Source organism: Lactuca saligna, chromosome 6, assembly GCF_052625555.1.
Source record: "Lactuca saligna cultivar CGN05327 chromosome 6, ASM5262555v1, whole genome shotgun sequence".
NCBI lineage: Eukaryota > Viridiplantae > Streptophyta > Magnoliopsida > Asterales > Asteraceae > Lactuca > Lactuca saligna.
The window spans coordinates 175,236,470-175,256,734 of record NC_136422.1 but is presented as its reverse complement, the minus strand read 5'-3'; the positions used below and the strand labels follow the sequence as shown (position 1 = coordinate 175,256,734).

The 20,265-nt window shown below is 31.6% G+C and overlaps 2 protein-coding genes across 2 annotated transcripts; one reads left to right on the top strand and one right to left on the bottom strand.

Annotated features, from left to right (window-relative positions):
* Positions 1-2,378: 2,378 nt before the first annotated feature.
* LOC145000362 (Galactose oxidase/kelch repeat superfamily protein) lies at positions 2,379-3,783 on the bottom strand. Its single transcript, XM_078959572.1, has one exon. It carries the CDS (start codon positions 3,678-3,680, stop codon positions 2,526-2,528), a length of 1,155 nt encoding a protein of 384 aa, XP_078815698.1. The 5' UTR covers positions 3,681-3,783; the 3' UTR covers positions 2,379-2,525.
* Positions 3,784-14,527: 10,744 nt separating this feature from the next.
* On the top strand, positions 14,528-16,454 carry ZCW7. Its single transcript, XM_078962417.1, has 5 exons — positions 14,528-15,132; positions 15,401-15,542; positions 15,646-15,805; positions 15,908-16,108; positions 16,198-16,454. Exons 1-5 carry the CDS (start codon positions 14,640-14,642, stop codon positions 16,201-16,203), a joined length of 1,002 nt encoding a protein of 333 aa, XP_078818543.1. The 5' UTR covers positions 14,528-14,639; the 3' UTR covers positions 16,204-16,454.
* The last annotated feature ends 3,811 nt before the right edge of the window (positions 16,455-20,265 follow it).

The following is a 20,265-nucleotide window of genomic DNA, read 5'->3' as shown; positions in this document are numbered from 1 at the left end:
CGAAAAATTTATCTTTCTGGTTTTGAAGCTCTACCTTCGCAGAGCCCGGTTTTCAAGAAAACTCCCGGTTTTCAACGACGAAAGTCATATTTATAGCCGAAGTAATGCCCAAATTAATATTTTAGCCCCCGATTATTTCACGGCGAGTTTAATATATAGGAACAGTTGTATGTTATGTGTTATATGTGATATGTGCTTTTTAGTGTTATTATTTCAGGTTATTTTTATTCGCTATTTTTAATAGCAAAGAAATACCTTTGACCATGTGATCAGTGAAATGACTTAGATTCACGTTGGTACTAGTATGTAGCCTCTGGCCATGTAGAACATGTCTCCGTAAGAGAATTATTTCTATTATATGGTATTGGCAGAAGGTTAGACAAGACTATAAGCCTGAAATCTATCAAAATGTTAATCTGTAACGCTTGTGTTTCTGGGCTTGTCATTAATGTTGATGTAATAGTCTAGGTTAACCTAAAGATTACAGTGTCAAGTTAAATATAAATTTCAGATCAACTGAAAAACCCAAGGAGTATTTTGTAAATAATTTAAAGTAATAAATTGTAGTGATAAATGCAAAAACTAAATTGTAATTTCAATTTAACAAAAATATTTCCTAAAGATATTTCTATAATTGTTAAAAAAATTCATATAAGTAGTTTAAAATAACTTACAATAATAATAGTTAAAAATAACTCTATATAAATGATTATATTGTTACCTTTAAAATCAAAAAACAATGTTTGATGTTTTAAATAATTATAATGATAGGAATTAAAATATTAAGCAAATAAAATTTAAAAAATTAATTAACAATAACAACAATTATAAATAACATTAAATGCTTAACTCGTTATTAGAAATCATTCAAATGATTGAGATTATACAGTTATAATAGATGTATATATTATCATATAATTCAAAATAAATCAATATATTATATCAATTTAGTATATGAATTATTATATCAAAATTAACAACGTTATATATATATATATATATATATATATATATATATATATATATATATATATATATATATATATATATATATATATATATAAACATATATTTGTAAATAATTCAATTATATAGGTGTTTCTGAGCAACGCACGGACATGTATTTGAAACCTCCATGATTTTTCAATTTCGTTCTAATAATTATTATAAATTAGTTAATAATGTTAAACTAATGCAAAAACTAAATTTTAATCATAAATTAACTAAACTAAAATCTTAAAATATTATATTTTACTTCTATTTATTAAATTATGACTTTAATTTTTAACATATTCTAGTTAACTTATTAGTTTGGATATATTGTTGTATGTAAGAAATTATTATTTTAAAGTCATAAGTTTTGTATAGTTTATGATTTTATATAAAATAGTTAAATTATTAATATTAATATAATGTTGAACGATTAATTTAAATCTAAATTTCAGTTAAATTTGAAAAAAAAAATTAAGAAACCATTTTATAAATAATTAAAAGTTATAAATTATAGATTTAAAAGTAAATTGTAATCATAATTTAACAAAACAAAAGCATGAAATGATTTTTATAATCATTAAAAATTTTCAAATAAATAGATTAAAAATAACTTACAATAAGAATAGTTAAGAGTAATATATAAAAAAATTATAATGTTATCTTTAAAAACAAAAGCAATGTTTGTTGTTATAAATAATTACAATAAAAAAAACTAACAACATTTATCAAATAAATTTTTAAAAAGTTAAATTTCTAAAACCAAATTAAAATAATTAAAAGTTTTCGATACTTAATTTTAAATAACTTACAACAATAATAATTAAAAGTAACATTATATATAAAAATTATATTGTTATCTTTAACAACAAACACAATATTTGTTGTTTTAAAAATAGTTATAATGATAAAATTAAATTTTTAAACAAATTAACTTTTTAAAATTAATTAATCATAAAAAACTATAAATATCATTAAATTATATATTATATTTAAAAAAATATTTATATTATACCAACTTATAATGAGAGCTAACAACAACATTATTGATATATATTTAAAAAAAACATATATTAATATCAAATATAATGTTGAATTCTGCACAACGTACATATATTCGTTTAGTAAAAATAATAATAACTTGATCCTTGTTATAATTTTTTTTAGTAGATATAAATATTTGTAACTTTAAAAGATATATAATTTTCTGATTTTGATTAAATTAAATAGAGTATCAACCTCGTTTAAATTTGACCCAAAACAAGGTGTTGAATTTTCCTTTTCAAAACCAATCCACAATTCCTAACCCCCATCTTCTACTACAAACCAACCTTTGACTATTCTCAAGATCAAACACATAGAATTCAATGTTCCCAATGGGCCTACACTAACAGAAAAAATACTTCATTTTACTGGTTATACAAACATCACATACTGTTTACAAAACGCAATTTGATCCACTAATAATTGTTGAAACAAGCAAAATGAAAGGAGTAGAAAAACGAAACTAAGCACAAATTAAGGACTAGAACCAGCTAAACGAAAGCATGGAGCTCAGGAACGAAGGAAAACCACTGAAAACCACAGCTCCATTTCTCAGGAAGAGAAGGGGATTTTGGCAACCAATGCCAAGTCTTTCTTGACACTTTATAATACAAAACTTCAGGCCAAGTATAACAACATACACAGATCATACCTTGATGCCAAAAGCAATAGATGTGTTCATAATGATGGTAGCAAACTGACCCCAATTTCTTGCACATCATCTCCGGAACACTTTGAATTTCCATCCATTTCCTTCCCTTTACATCCAGTTCCCAGACCTTCATGCTCTTCGATATCCCATTCCTCCCGATTCCCCCAAACATAAACAGCTTCTTTGATCCCTCTCCGTTACCATTCCCTGCCGTTAATCGGACAAACGTCAGTTCCCCAGGCAAATCTACATCCAATGTCTCCCATTTTCCGGTATGCAGATCAAAACTGGCCACCGAAAACGGCTCTCGAGTCGCAAAATACAGAGATCCATTCAGGAAGACTCCTTTTTGATGATAACTATCGCCTAGGGTTCTCCGAAACCCATCGTATCGGGTCCACTGGCGAACCCTTGAGTCGTAGACGTAAGCGTAAAGGTGAGATGATGACGAACCAGATGACAGGCAAAAGAGGTGGTAACCGGAGGAGTTAGTAATTAGGGTTGGGAATTCAAAGGCGAAAGGGTATTCGGGGAATTTTACGATCATTGAAGACGTCGCGATGAGGTTATAGAGGAGGAAGGCGGAATTGGAGGAATCCGGCACGGCGGAGAAACAGAGTAGGCAGGTAGCGGTGCAAAGGAGAGGTGTGAAGGTGAGGGAGTCAGTTAACGGGAGGTTGATGTCGCGCCACGTGTTGAGAACGGTGTCGTACAGGAGGTAGTGGCTTGATTGAGGATGAGATAGTAACATGAACGAAGAGAAAGGTGAAGAAGAAAGCGAATTGGCGTGTTTCGAGAGGAAGAGTGGAGAGAAGATGAGAGATCTGAAGTGTTTACAGGTTGATCGGAGGTATAAGAAAGTTTTGAAAGGTAAGAAAGAGAGTATACGTTCGAGGAGTTCGACGGGGAGTTTGCGCCAGATTATGCGATCCATCTCTGGCGTAGAAATCGCCGGAGATAACCTGTGATTGCTTCTGACTACAGCGAGTTCCATTAATAGTATAGAAGCAAAAAGATGAATATGCAGAGTAGGTGGAAGAGATGGTCTTTGCTTCGTAGTGAGAAAATGAATCCAATGCCGTTTCGCTTTATAAATGAAATTGCGTATGTTTCTTACGTTAAAACATTTATGATATATGATTAGTATCTACAATCAACTCATATTTATTTTATAATAAAATAAAATAATATGTTTTTAACTCAATAAAATGATAAATCTTTCTTATTAAATCTGTCTTATCAGTTTGATAATGAAAAAGATATTATTGGTTAAAAAAAATACCGACATGTTTTAAAGTTGGTTATTTAGAGAAAACCCTAATGGTTATTAACGATATTTAGTAACTTTGTTGTAATATATAGAAGTTTTATTTAAAGTATTTTTTCTGGATTTTGAACTTTTTTTTAAATAGAAGTTTCAATTCGTTCTTTTGAACGAACTTTTTTCTTTAGATTAGGGTTTTACCTCAAAACTTAGGCTATCCAGAGTGGATGTAAATCCACATGTTAGTTTCTTATGTGGCACACCAACTCACCGGTGAACACCGCCCCGTGTACCGGTGGTTTGGGTGTGGAGTGATGTCTGTGGATGGAAAGACGGATGAAGACGGGCCTTGTAATTGGTGCATTCATTTTTCTCTCACATCGGTTATTCTAATTCTCTCTCTTCTTTTTCCCTCTTCATCACCAACCCACCGGTGAACACCATTTCCATAGCCTGGGGGGTTGGTTGTGGAATAGTAAAAAATCTACGTGTCATTCTTTTCACACACAATCCACCCGTGAGGATACCACATAGCCCTAAAAACTAAAACTAAAAGTTATCAAACTCAGTTAAAAGTTCGCTACCAAATATACATGTAGAATTTGACGTTTCCGTTTCAGTAATCCAAAACTGTTTCATATAAAAAAGGGTGTCATATTTGAGTAAATTTGTATTGGTATAAAAATAAATTATGAAGCCGACTTTGAGGCACCGTAAATTTTGTTGAAAATATCTCCCTTTCTAATAAATAAATAGGTTGAATCTCCTACTGCCATGTGTCAAGTTCTAAATGACTCCCAAATTGACACGTGTCATCTTTCTCAACCTTATATTTTCCCCATGGCAGCTTCTTATTTTTTTCCCGCCCATGTATAAAGATATTATTGGCAATTAAGGGGGTGTTTGGATTAGATTTTTAATTTATTGTTTATAGCTTATTTGTAGTGGGAATAAGCAATAAGCAATAAACATGGGGAAGAATGCTTATTAAAATTAGTTTATTTAGCCTAATAAGTTGGATTTTATCCAAACACTAAAATTAGCTTATTGTGGGAATAAGCAATAAGCACCTCTTTTTTTCCTATCCAAACACCCCCTAAGATTAAGATTTTACGTTATTGCTATTTCTCACTTATGGATAGATTTTATCATTTAACTAATTGCAATCATAATCACTCAAATAACGTTTCATATATCATATTTAAATTAAAGTTAAAGCAAAAAATCAGGAATTGTGATACATTCTAAATTAAAAATAGAGGGTCAATCTTACACATCATATATAGGGTATAGAGTATAGCCGCATCGTATTCTCCTCTACACATTGACTTCATTGCAGTACTCTACCGATGCTTCAAAATCATCCGCTCTACCCACTATTTTTAGGTAGTTGTTATAATTTCTTCGTCTTCCTGTTTCAGTTTCTTTTGGTACCTCATCAAGATTGGAACTCAAGATTGGTTGTTTTTGGTTAATATAGAAGATGAACGTTAGGTCGGTAAAGATCCCTCAAAAAACTCGATCTCACTTTCAGCACTTACACTTGAAATTTTATTTTTAGTTTTGTTTTATCGTCAATCATCGAGTTTGTAGGTCGTTGTGTGTGTGCATGAGTGTAAAATCTAATGTAGATCATGTGTATGTAAAGTAACTACAATCGGATGTGTGATTATATAAAATTGATGCAATCAATCAAATTCTTGATCCGGATATGTGAAGCAAAAGGTAAAACATTTAATGGCATCGATATCATATCTCTTTGTTTTATCGACAACCCCACCCATTTTTGAAAAATCATATAACTTTGTTTCATATAATTTTCCGCTGTTCAGACTAGCTAAAAAAAAAATAATGCAGGCAATCACCTACTTTTGCTTCATTTGGTACGTGGATTTCTGATTATTTGGTCCATTTATTTGTAAATTACTCATAAAGTTCTCTTTAAGGGTTCTTTGGTATAAGTAAAGTGGCTTTTAATCTGATTTAACTTTTGAATCTAATTGGTTTGTGATCATGATGAAAGGATTATAATTTAAACGAGTTTGTAGATTCATTCATTCTATATAACTCCACATGTATTTGAATGATAAAATAATACCATTTATGATTTCTAAAAGCTTAATGAATTTTAATAACTAATAGTTCTCTTTTGTAATTTTCTTATAGTTATAAACTTTGTGTCTGGTTTGTGTAGTATTTACACTGCCGAGATGAAATTTGCATGTTGGAGAGCGTTCTTTTATGATTATTGATTACGATTTTTCAAGTTTTTATGTTATTTTACATTGTCAGCCGTGTAATACACGAGTTATAACCTAATATAATAACATAAAAAATATATTACAAAGATTGGTAACCAAAAAAAATAGTTTAGATTTATTATAATAGTAGTCATATGTTTCAAAAATATCACACATTTGACGGTTGAAATCCCCTTTATTTAATTAATGTCTTTTAGTAACAAAATTAACTTTTAATTAATTTTTGTTTAATATTAATTAAACTATATGATTTATCCTTTAATATATTATTTATATAATATATTAATAAACCATAATAACCTCTCTCTTCATAAATCACCCTTTTAAGTTGCTTTGGTGAAGGCAATCCAAAAGGATCATGCACAACCGGGTCAAGTACTTACCAAATATAGTTACGGGCTTAGACACAAATCCAACACCACAGACCCCTCCTTTAGAATCCCTTGGACGAAAATCTATAAGGCCTCCCTATATTTTTCATCCACTTCTATCCAAGGGGTCCAAGAGCCCAGTTTCACAACTATCAGTGCTTTGCAAAACAACCCTTGTATTACTAATCAGTTCCTTGAATCACAAAATTAATTTTTGATCAGATCACTAATTAATAATATGATTTCTAATTAATATATTATTTTCATAATACATTAATAAATCAATTATTCCAATTTATTATTCCAAATAATAAATTCAACCTCTCTCTCCAAAAGTCATCATGTCAAGTTCCATGAGTCAAGGCAACTCAAAAGGACCATGTTACTATTAAATCAAGTACATACCAATTATAGTTATGGGCTTAGACACCTAATCCAACAGTGATAATCTGAGAGATAAGAGCCTGAGATGAACCTGTAAAAATAATATCATCTACATAGAGAAGTAGGTAAGCAATCTGAGAATCATGTCAATATATAAACAACAAAGAGTCAGAGCGACTATGAACAAAACCCATGTAAGCGATAAACATGGAAAATCTATGAAAGCATGCTCGAGATTCCTGTTTGAGAGCATAAAGAGAGCGTTCCAAGAGACACACATGATTCATTTTGGTGGGATCTTTAAAACCGGAAGGTTGATTCGTATACATAGTTTCTTCAAGATTACATTGTAAAAAGGCATTCTTGACATCTAACTGGCGTACGACCCATTGTTGAGTAATAGCAAGACCGATAAATTTACGAATTATAGTAGGCTTAACAACGGGATCGAAGCTTTCCTCACAGTTAATGCCCGATCGTTAACTGCGCCCATTTGCAACTAGGAGATCTTTGTAGCGAGATAGAGTTCCATCGACTTTGTATTTCTTCTTAAATAACCAAATACAATTTATAATATTTGCCTCCCGAGGCCACAAAACAAGAACCCAAGTTTTATTAGTGACAAGCGCATTGTATTCATCATGCATAGCATGTAGCCAATTATGATCCTGGAAGGCTTAAGAGTAGGTACGAGAAAGAGGGGAGTCAGACTCAACATGGAGATTTAACTTGTGAATCGGTTTATAAATATCGATTTTGGATCGAGATTTCATGGGATGCAATGAACAAGGAACAAGATGAGAAGTGGGTGGAGGATTAGAGGATGCATCTAAAAAGGATTGGGAAGCATCATTGTTAATGGAAGTAGGATAATCCATTTGAGTGCGCTCATCGAAGTGATAGGCAGCATTAAAATTTGGAGGAGAAAATATTCGAGGTGACAGGAATGTCAAGGAAGTCATATGTGGAGATTCATTTGGGAGTCATAGATCCAAAGGGAAAAATAGACTCATAAAAAACGACATGTCTATAAATTATAATTTGCATATTGGTGAGATTGAGACAATGATATCCAGGATGATAAGATGGATATCCAAGAAAGATGCAAGGTGTGGTGTGAGGGGCAAGTTTGCGAGGGGAGGGTGCGTGAGGGTAACATATGCATCCAAAAACACATAAATGAGTATAGGTAGAGTTTTGGTTAAAGAGTTTGTGATAGGGGTATCGCTCCTTATAGAAGTGGAGGGAAGGATGTTGAGGAGACATGTGGCCATGTAAAGGGCTTCAACCCAATAAGTGGGTGGAAGGTGATCGTGAAAAGGAAGTGTACGAATGACAGTGTTAATGGTGTGTAACATGCACTCAAATTTTCCATTTTATTGGGATGTGTAAGGGCAAGAGAAACGAATGTGAATACCATTAGTGGTACAAAAAAAATTTAATTGAAAATTATCATATTCTCCACCATTGTCATATTGAAAAGATTGGACATCACCCTTGAATTGCATTTGAACATATGAACGCAAATTAAGAAACTTAGAGAACACCTCAGACTTAGTGCATAAAGGATAAACCCACAAAAAAATGACTGAGATCATCCAGAAAAATAACATAGTATGTAATACCACTAACACTCTGCATAGGGGAGGTCCAAACATTAGAATGAATGACGTGAAACAGAAATAACGCAACAAAAGTAGATAAAGAAAAAGGTAGACGAACATGTTTGCCTAGCTGACATGACTGACATAAGCTATTGTTTTTATGAATCTTCTAAGATAGCCTCCTCTTCTTTCTTTTTTATTCAAGTTCACCAAAAACACGCATAAAGCTCAAATATGCTCTCAAATGGATTGGGGTTCCCAAAAGGTCGAAATGGGGGCTTGGAGGCTGGTGAAAGAAAGAAGCCTTGAGAGTTAAGGATGTTTAAATAGGGTCCAAACCCTAAAAAATAGGGTTTGGCAGCCTGCAACGTACGTCGTGCGTACGCAATATACACCCAACGTATGCACCCCTTTGCCCAAAAATTACAAAAATGCCACTATGGGCCAATTTGAAAACAATTCTCACACATAAGGGTTAGAAATGTAATTTACCTAAATTATGAATGTTACATCACCACATTCCACTAAAACCATCATTTTCTACCCACACAACCGGTCGATAGGCCAAAAACCTCCATGTATGAGAAACACAAATTTCTAACCTCTATCCCTAGAAGGGTTCCAACCATCATCATCATCGTTGAGGGGGTTTTGAAAATCGTTGATCCATATGAACATACAAAAGGGATTTAAGGCCAGTTGCACTTGTTAATATTTATTGAGAAATCAACGGGGTGTTAAGGATTGATGAATTTTAGGTATTTTTGAGTAATCAAACGACTTTAGATCTTAATTTATGGCTGTGAAAAATCAGATTCTCCAATTGTAACATCTAGTTGCAGGTATTCTTTTCATAAGTTAATAAATGTTATGGAATTTTTGTATGGTCACAATGTGGCATTGGGTGGACCATGACGTGACATTTTCTAAAGAGAATACGCATTTGTGCGATACAACAACCTGGCAGTTTGTTTGCCACAATATGGCAACCATTTTGGTCCAAACTCTCATTTATAGGGTTTGGTGCCCTATTGTTATTGTATGTTATTGTATGGTATGTGGTAGTTTGGGGGAGCTCACTAAGCTTCGTGCTTACGGTTTTCAGTTTTGGTTTTAGGTACTCAGTTTTCAAAAGAGGAGCTCGGAGAGGTTGCAGTGCACACACCATACTTAGTTAGCCTGGGAATGTTTTACTCTGATAATGAGATTATGTTTTGAATTAATACTCGAAAATTATGTTATGACTTATGATACGGTTTTATAAATATGGTTTTAGTAATGTTTTAAAAGAAATTTTTTTAGTCGTGATTTTTGGGTCGTTACATATTTTAGGAGTTTTCTCTAGAGTTTTTAGGAGAGTTTGAAGGCTTGGAGAACACTTAAAGATTCAAATCTTTTCATCTCATTTCATTGCTTAATGTTTGGTATGTTTAAAGATTTTTACTTTTGTTTAAGGTTAGCCATGTTAGGCTAAGTTAATCTTGGTTGACTTGGAAGTAATCCTTGGATGTTTGGTTTATTTTGAAGAATTTTAAGAACTTGAGTTTGTATCTCTATGAAAGTATTTTTTTTTATTAAAACTTCTTTTTATTATTACATATCTTTAATCATGAGTTTAGGTGTATGAATATTATGTTTGTTGGTTAATTTCTTGGTTAATTAATATATCTTCAAATTAATAAGCAACAATTGATTTATGTGTTTGTGTTCATTTCACTTAAGTCAAGGAAGAATTTCCTCCATATGAAAGCATGTTGATTATCTTTTGGATTTGGTGACTCTTAAACCTTAATGCTCGTTGGTTTTCTCAAATTATATTCTGAAAGACCCCAACTTTCGTATTTATGAAAGACCCAAACTTTCATACTATTTCAGAAAAAAATTCTTAAGTTACTTCCTCAAAACATGCTACATGCATATTTATAAAACAATATTTTATATTGATAAAGTGAATACAAAAGATTGGATACAAACCGACTAAGTTTTATTACATTTCATGTCTACCCAGGAATCTACTATTCATATACATACATGAACATTAAAATACAGAGAAATAGTAATAACTATTCTAAATCTTTCAGCACTATAAAACTATATTGGATACTCATCACCTGCAATTGTTAAACATTGAGAGGGATAAACGATAATGCTTAGTGAATTCAATAAATAGATACAATATAATCTTATGCCTTATATATACCAATATGACAAAAGCAAAAGGGAACAAGAACAACAATAGCATATGCGTATCATATGTCAGACTTTCAATATCAACTCAAGATTTGATTCAAAGATTTACGATCAATGAGACATAACGATTTCAATACTTGATATGCATCAATAAAGTTTTGGCCCAAATGGCACAGAAGACATATAATTTCTGATTAACATTTTGGTAGATTTCAGGCTTATAGCCCTATCTAACCATTTGCCAATACCATAGAATAAAGTTCATTCTCTTACGGAGTCATGCTCTACATGGTCAGAGGCTACATACCCTTCCTATCTAACCTTCTGCCAATGCCATAGAATAGAAGTCATTCTCTTACGAGACATGTTCTACATGGCCAGAGGCTACATTCCAGTACCACCGTGAATCTAAGTCCTTTCACTGATCACATGGTCAAAGGTATAACTTTGCTATTAAAAATAGCGAATAAAAATAACATGAGAAAATAACTCAGAATAATAACACTGAAAAGCACATAGCACATATAACACATAACATACAATTGTTCCTATATATTAAACTCACATTAAATTAACCGGGGGTTAAAAAAGTAATTTGGATAGCACTTCGGCTTTAAATATGACTTTCTATGTTGAAAACCGGGAGCTTAATTGAAAACCGGGAGCTTAATTGAAAACCGGCTCTGCAAAGGTAGGGCTTCAAAACCGAAAAGATAAAATTTTCGGGCTTCTCGGGAGCTTCGGAATGTGTTTCGGGTGCTAAAATTGATACCGGGGCTTCGGGGAAAGTCAAAATAGTGAATATATGGAATTAGGGTGAAAAAGTGTTAAAATTTCAAAGTTACACGGGAAGGCTCGCAGCCTCCCTTTATATAGGGCCAAGGGTTCGGTCCTTGTGGCTGAGAAGAGTCCACGTTGCAGCTACGAGGTTCGGTCAGGAGGGGTGACGAGGCAGGCGCGAAGGCTCGGATGCGACATCAGATGCGAGGCTGGTAGGCGGGACGTGGCTCGCGTCGGATTGGCCACCGATGCGAGACGTGTCTTGTTCTTGCTGGACCTCGGCCTTTGGCGAATCAGAAGAGGACATGCGCTGGTCTCGGACTTGGGCCACGTCTTGGATACGCTGCTGCTTCGTGCGAGGTGACGTGGCCTGGCACTATTCATGCGAGATTTCTCGAAATTTGAGCCCCGAACTTCTAAAATCCATAACTTTCGCATACAAGCTCCGTTTTTTACGTTCTTTATATGCACACGTAGCTAAAATTACGCTCTACAACTTTCGTTTAGACTTCGTCGGCTAATTTTAACTTTATTTTTAATATTATTATTTTTAACAGACCGAGACAGGAAAATCCGTTAAAAATTCATAACTTCTTCATCCGACATCCATTTTCGTCAGACTTTTTACCGTTGTACTACAAATGATGAGACCTTCGATTCTCGTTTAGGATGTATCGGTCAAATATCGCTCGATCTAAAATTCGAGTTTTTAGTTGTCTACTGCTATGTTGAAACTTCGAAAAATCATAACTTCCTCATACGAAGTCAGATTTTGGCGTTCTTTTTATCGAACTTCTCGGTTTAACGAATACCACGACTTTCATTTAGATCACTAAGGCTAAAAATTATTTTATCAAAAACTCACTTTTTACGTCATTTGGCGCCGTGTCGGTTTTATCGCGGATCTTCGATTGGTCATAACTTCTTCGTTATAACTCGGATTTCGACGAGGTTTTCGCCTACAAGTTTCTAACGAGATTATTTACAATTTTCAATAATAAAATTTTACTTATTTAAAATTTTATATTTTCGCTAGATTTGATTATTTGGCTTTTAATTGGAATCTCATAAGACTCTCAATATTTCCTGAGTGATTCTAAATATAGTTTTACTTCATTTCTAGTTAAAACCATCTTGTTAGAACTCAACACTCAATTTCACATAGTATTTCACAATTTTATTCATTACAAAACATGATTTCAAAACGTGTATGTTACATATTCTTCATTGATTTGTGACTTTAACTAATAAAATATGTTATGAGCTTCTCTACCCATTATACTAATCTACCCATTATACTAATTACAAAGAATCTAACTAATTCAAGCGGATTGAATTACTGTAGTCAAATTTAAAATTTATTACAAGTATTGCACATTGAGTTCTAATTATTTATTGATGAAATTCAAATATCAACAATTCCATCCATATTGATTTACATCAACTTGTACTAGCTTAATTTGTGTTTCACTTGTAATAGTTAAAATTAGATTTATAACAAAAAGATTAAAATTCCCATTTGTATTCTCATAGTCTTTTTACAAGTACTTTTACAAATAGATTTTTATACAATTACAAATTGAACAAATCCTCGTGAATTTGATCATTATATGTTATTTTAGTATGCAAGAGTTAAGGTATTTATTTGTTGACATCGACAACTACCACTGCCCACAAGCTTATATGCAAAGTATAATATGTTATTGAAAGATTTTTATTGCCGATTTCATCCATTTACTTTTAATTTGCTTTGAATAAAGTATGTCTCTAACATCTTTTTTTTTTTCTATTACATAGGTGTAAGTTTAATATTTGATCTATAAACTTATACTTTTTAATCAATAGTTGTTTACTTGTTTATGTGAGCCAAAACCATAAAACAGCCCCATCCATTTCTTTTTAACCTAACTATCACTTCCTTCACGAATTCATTGTCCTTCCCATTTCCCTTCATTTCCGGTGACTACCTCCATCCCCATCTAATGATGGCTTCAACCTTTATGATGAAATCCCTCAACATTAAGGGCGTGTTTGACAAAAGTAGTTATTAGCTGGTAGTTGAAAGTTGTAACTTTTATTCGTTATATGAGTGTTTGACAAAAGTAACTGGAAACTTTTGAAATATATAAAATTAGATAAAAGAACAATTGTTTTAAAAATATATATAAATATACTTTTAAGGGCAATTTTGGAAATTTGTTTAAAAAGCTCAGTGGTGTTTTTTTAAACACTACGGGCGTGTTCAACACATAGTGTTTGAAAGCTTCAGACTTCTAGCTTTTAAGAAAACGCTCGTCAAAAAGAAAAAGCTAGGTTCAGTGATAGGAGCGTTTCACTTTTAGCATAAACAAAACACCCTAAAATCAAAAGCTATATGGAGAAGCTTTGAACAAAACGCTCCAAAATCAAATGTTACCCGCTACCCATTATCGGTTACTGCTGCTCGCTAACTATTACCCGTTACACCAGGTAGTTTTGCCGAACACGTCCTACATGAAGTAATTTTTAGATTTGGAGCAATTTTTTTAAACTAAAAGTTAAACGTTCGTATTGTCAAATAAAGTTTTTTGTTTAAATTAACGTTTTGTCAAAAGTTAGAAGCTAGAAGCTCTTAAACGCCCCATGCTGAACACGTACCTGTTCGTTGCTTCATCCCCTTCTTTTTTCGCTTCCTTTAATGCTAAAAACCTCATATTTTTCTTTGTATATGTCATAAAGAGAATATAATTTATGAGTGTTTTTATTAAGTAACTCGGTCTAAGATTTAATATAACGTATGTAAGACCATGGACGGCGATAAGAGAAATGTTTGCCGGATTTGCAATGTGTAGATACACATTAGTAAGCATAAGATGGTTGTTGTTTCTACTTTTAATTATGTAACACTACTATTTTTAAAATTTTAAATCAATTACAAGTGAGAATTTGACATAATTCTTTTAAACCCTTGACTATATAAAAATGTTGTACTACTTTTTATCACATTTTTCTGTGTTTGATTATGAAGTTGGAATCGGGAAACATTGAAATCGCAACTCCGTAGACTTTGTCTCCTTCCGTTGATTCTACGAACAGGAAACTAGTAAACACAGTCGCACTATGAGCAACAATCGATCTTCGGACTCCCTCCTACCCACCGAAACCCTAGAACTAGACAGTGGCCTCTCCCTGGTCCCCCGCTTCAAGCTTAACCTCACCGTCCACCGCGCCGACGCCTCCGTCAAACCACTCGACGAATGGCAACTCAAGCGCTCCTTAATCGAATTCCTCAAATCCTCATTCTCCGTCATTGTTCCCGAAGAAGACCTCCATGTTCGTAAATTCAAAGACATCAATAAACGCAAACGTGAGGATCCCGTCGCTCGTGGTAAGCTTTTCATTCGTCAATTAGGTTTTCTATCTAGCTCGTCCGACGATCAGGAAAAGAAGGTTGCGGAGTGGAAGAAGTCGGTTGTTGTGAAGATTGATGGAATTGAGTTAAGTCTTGTTGGGGTTAAGTTTAGGTTAACTGTTGAGATTCCGCAATCTGATGATTTTGAAGCAATGAGGAAAGAGTGGGAGGAGAATTTTGCCTTTGGTGGCGGAGATAGAGGTTCGTATCCATTTTCCATTATCATTTTTCGATCTAGCTGTGCTCTTCACATAAGGGGAAGACATATATGCTTACAGTTTCATAATTTCCCAAGCAATCATAAGTTTAATCAACATTAACACATATACTTTGATGAAGAATCAATGATGTTATGTACTTATCTTCGACTAAACAATCATCAACTGTAATCTAGCAAAATAGCAGGATCAGTGAAACAGTTAACCTTAAATTAACAATAAAACATTGAACTTTATGTATAAATGAACAGGCTATTATAAGGGTAGAAAACGAGAACCCGACACAATTGTGCTAAGAGGAGTTCCATCACGTTGGTTTGCTGAGACAAGAGTTTCATCTAAGCCTTCAATTTTGGTCACTCATACTATTTTTTCTGCATTAGGAAAGATAAGGTATACAGTATACACCTTTGTAGTATCAGTTTCATTCTCCTACTTATTTCTTTTTGATCTACTTTATATTATAGTAATTCCTTTTGTCAAATTTTCTGAATAGGAATCTTGATGTTGGTGAAGATGATGGTATAGGAAAAGATGCAGATGAAGATGATGAAGACATAGTTCCAGGTCTCCAGTGTAAGATTTTGGTTCGATTTGATAACCATAACGAGTTTTGTAAGGCCTTGAAGGTGTTATGTGGAAGATCATTACAAAAGGTAACAAACATTGTTTTCTTTTATTCCACTCGCTACTAAAATGGAAAATGTATTTTTTTTTTTTTTTTTTTTTTAAATTACGAATTTATGATTGGATTGCAGGAAGGATCTCGTTTGAAGGCTGATTATGAGGTGAATTGGGACAAAGATGACGTATTTAGAAATACTACAAGTCAAAGCGAAGTCAACAATAGGTCAACGCCTAAAGTTGCAGCTGGGAATTATAATAGAAGTGAAGCTAATAGATATCAGCCGTATGTACCTCGTTATTCGCAAAATAACGCACGCGCAAAGCGCTTCAAGGTAATAAATAAATACTCCATTTTTATTTAACAAAAGTTGATATTGAATTTCAGTTGAATCCGTTACTAATTTGATGTTGTGAAATGTAGGAATGAAGGGGAAAGAAAATAAGATTAGTTTGCATATAATGAAGGTGAATGAAGATAGATATTGGCATAGCTTCCGAAGCTTTATGTAAATGTATTTACTTCAATTTTCATATGTGCATTCATCACTGCTCTTGTGGATCGTTTCTTTCCGGGATTTTTGCTAAATCGTTTCAGATTTAAGAAGACATGGTGAATGTTGGGTTTTATTTGGTACACTTTTTGGGTTAAGCAATCAATAGAGAAACATGTTGTAATCATATGATATGACGTTTGGGTCCCTTTTTTTTTCATTTAGTGTTGTTTATTGAGCTGTCCATTTCCTATGAAGTATGAAGTAATGAAAGTTAAGGTCGATATAGGATTGGCCCACTTTAGGCCCAATATATTATTAACCTAACAGATTGGGTTTTGATTTGAACCCAAGACCTACTTAGACCAAAGACCATGACGGAGTGATAAAGTATATAGAGTTTTGGGAGGTTGTTGGGAAAGAAGTATAATATGTTTTGATTATTGTTATACTAGAATAAAATAGTTCTTAAATTGAACTTATAATTAATAATACGTTTGCAAATAGATATTTTAGCTTAACCTTGATAAGTTTCGTTATTAATTACTGATTTAATTATTTTTTACTAATTTATAGTGTTTAGTTGATAATATCTAATTTTGATAAACTTATAATTTTAAAATTTTCAATATTAGCAAAGCTATTATCCTAAATGTATGTTGCTATTTCAAAAAAGTTAAAAAAAAGTATTACTTTAATGAAGAAATAGATTATAACATTGTACTTTCAAACATATTATAGCATAGTACATTGATCTCTTCCTATTACAATGTTGTAATGAAAAGAACAAACAATTCATAAAAAAAAAAAAAAAATCATTTTATTTAAAAATTTTATTTTAAACTCTGGTTAATTACCTCTTATGCACATATGTCGTCTTACTGTTTGTTGACCCTCTTAAGGCTTCCATGAGTTCGCAATAGCTACTCGCCCCAAGTATGTTGCCTTAATATTCTAAAACTTTGTAATCAAATTAATAATATTAGTATACAAAATAAGATGAAAGTTAGAAAAAAAAAACTTAAAATTATTAGAGGTTACTGTTGGTCATTAATGAATTAATGAATAGAGATACCTAAGCTTCCCAAATTTATAGAAATGAAGCAAAATACTATCATTAACAATAAATTTATTGCAAATGGACTCTTAGTGTTTGAGTTTGACATAATCAATCTACATTAATAATAATATCCAATATGGAATATAGACAAAAACTTGCATCTAGGAGTGCTTGTTACACAAATTGATAAAAAAAATACATTGTTATTTGTGGGTTTTGTATAAGCCTAAATGCAAGTAATAGCAAATTACTTTGATATATTGGTGCATAATAACATCCCACTCGTATCTTTTTCTATTACAACATTGTTCTTTGGTATTTGTATAATCTATATGACTTTACATGTTGCAACTTATCCAATATTTCTCTATCAACTTCACTGATCAAAGTAAATAATGATTATTTTATATCCCATGATAAATGAAAAGAATCTGGATGAAATCAAATTGATAATTTCAAATTCTGTTTTAAGGCAACAAGTAAAGTAATTGCGGTTAAATTCTTGCCCAATAAAGAAAATGGTAAACTTTGATTATGAGGTCCGCAATACTCTCTTTTAGCTTTCACATTAAAATGTTGATCTCGAGCTGTTGAACACAATGATGTTAGTTTTGCAATAATATATATGTCAAACTGAATCTAAGAATAGATTGATACAATGGATTGAATGTGTCTTATACTCTTTAGGCAGATTTTGAGAAGATCATATTAACAAAGATCAAAATATCCCACTCCAATGGATAATTCACTTTCTGAAAATTTTGAACAAACAAATAGCCAATAAAATTTTGATTTTCAAGTAACAACATACAATAATTGTCAAATTGACAAGTAAAGTTAATGGAAAGTGGGTAACTTTATTATTACTCTCAAAATCTATACTTTCTGATTAGATTCTTTTTCCAGAAAAATTATACAAATTGTATAGTCAAATGCCTTGCAAATAAAGTAATAGTTTTAAGAAAAGTCAACATAGGTTTAAAAACTAAACATATCAGATTTTGACCAAAATTTGAAATAATAATAGAGGTCTTATCCATTAATGTGTAGATACCTCAAGTAACCATTGAGGAATTTCGTGGAACACTTGGTATGTTTGTTTAGAAACAATGTTAACAGAACAAAATTAGTTGACAAATTAGTGAAAAATGAACCCTAACCACTAAAATAATCATTCCTTGGAACAAATTGACAAAGGAGCATCTATAGAACCATAAACATTCAATTGAAAGAGATGAATAGGGCAAAGATACACGAAAAATTCCAATTCAAATGAAACCAAAGATGAAATTTGATCGACGTTAGGGTTAAAAAATCAAATAACTCACTACTTCTAGATCAAATAACTCCAGGGCTTAAAAACTTTCAACGATCCATCAGTAAAAAATAATGTGGTGGACTTGTATTTATACAAAGATTAAATTTTGGAAGTGATTATGAATCTTGCTAATCAATCCCAAAATATCTGTTATCAGTAACTGATTTCTCGGCTGGAAGATGAAAGACCTGATTGTGAGATTTTATAGTACATCTAATAGATCAAAATGGTTTACAGAGAAAAAGAGGTCTACTTAAACAACTTGTTTGTGCATAAAATGACGGTGAAGGTACAGCAGTGGCAAGAGAGGGTGGATCTAGAGAGCATTGGCATTGAGTGTAAATTTATTTCTTTAAAGAGATTCAAGGTACTGATAATTTCGAAGAAAGATATAGTTGATGGTTTTGAAGATGCTTAATTTTCTGGGACTAATTGAAATACTCAACAGAAAGAGAAAAATATATGAGCGGGAAACCATTAGTTGAGGCTTTAAAAAAGTGTCTTGTGTAGAAATGTGTCATTTGGCCTAAACATGATTCTTTTATTAGAGATGGGATATATTTTTTATGTTTTTATTTTAAATTAGTAAGAAATTAGCTATGAGACCCATGTATTATATAGATTAATTTAAAACAAAAGATTAAATATGAATGTCTAAATATTTAAGAACTTTGGATTTATAAGAAAATAAAAAAAAATAATGAATTATTAAAATTGAAATATTTTTTTATCTTTTAAATTTAAATAAATAAACAAAAGAAACTAATGAACTTTAATTTGGGAATTTTAAAATTAGAAGGTAAGTCGATTAATGAATTTGATATCCATTTATTACTATATTTATTATTATTATTATTATTATATTAAAATATTATGTGAAATTTAATAAAATAAGAAATCTTATAAAATGACATCTAGAAAAAAAAAATTCAAAATAACCACAAAATGATATTTAACAAATTGAATAAGAGTGTAACATGTGACAAACAAACTTTCATTTATTAGAATAAATTTAAATTTGATTAATCTTGTTATTATTATTATTATTATTATTATTATTATTATTATTATTTAGATAAGTGAAAATATCTTCAATTGTTGTATTTATGTGTATAAATAAATTAAACTATAAGTTATCTTTCAATAGTTGTATAATTTTTCAACATCACAACAAAAATAATTAAATAATAATCAAGTTTTAATTTTGATCAAAAGTTATGAAAAAATAATAACACTTAGTGGAGAATGTCACTAAATCTATTCAATTGTACGGTACGTTTAACAATAAGTAAAAACTAAAAAATATCGTACTATATCATCAATCTTGTTTATTACATTCGCGACTTTATTTTTCAGTTATATAATTATGAATAATAATTAAAAAAAGAATATTAAAAATAAACAAAAATATTCATTATTGAAGTTGTTTTAAAAGATCTAATAAAAACCTTTTTGTAAATCCACTCCCACTACTAGAAAAAAAGGCTTTCCTTGACAGTGTCTGTCGTAAATGCCTATACATGACAGACAAATGTCTATCATTGAAAGCCATGTCATAAAGGATAATGACAGGCATTTGGTCTGTCATAAATTTTACGACAGATACAAGACACACGTTTT

What these genes read in the sequence shown, in the direction of transcription:
- ZCW7 (XM_078962417.1), top strand. Translation starts at nt 14,640, where the DNA reads ATGAGCAACAATCGATCTTCGGACTCCCTCCTACCCACCGAAACCCTA. An exon ending in TCTGCATTAGGAAAGATAAG is followed by an intron (nt 15,543 to 15,645) that starts GTATACAGTATA and finishes TTTTCTGAATAG; the next exon opens with GAATCTTGATGTTGGTGAAG. An exon ending in GTGGAAGATCATTACAAAAG is followed by an intron (nt 15,806 to 15,907) that starts GTAACAAACATT and finishes ATTGGATTGCAG; the next exon opens with GAAGGATCTCGTTTGAAGGC.
- LOC145000362 (XM_078959572.1), bottom strand. Translation starts at nt 3,680, where the DNA reads ATGGAACTCGCTGTAGTCAGAAGCAATCACAGGTTATCTCCGGCGATT.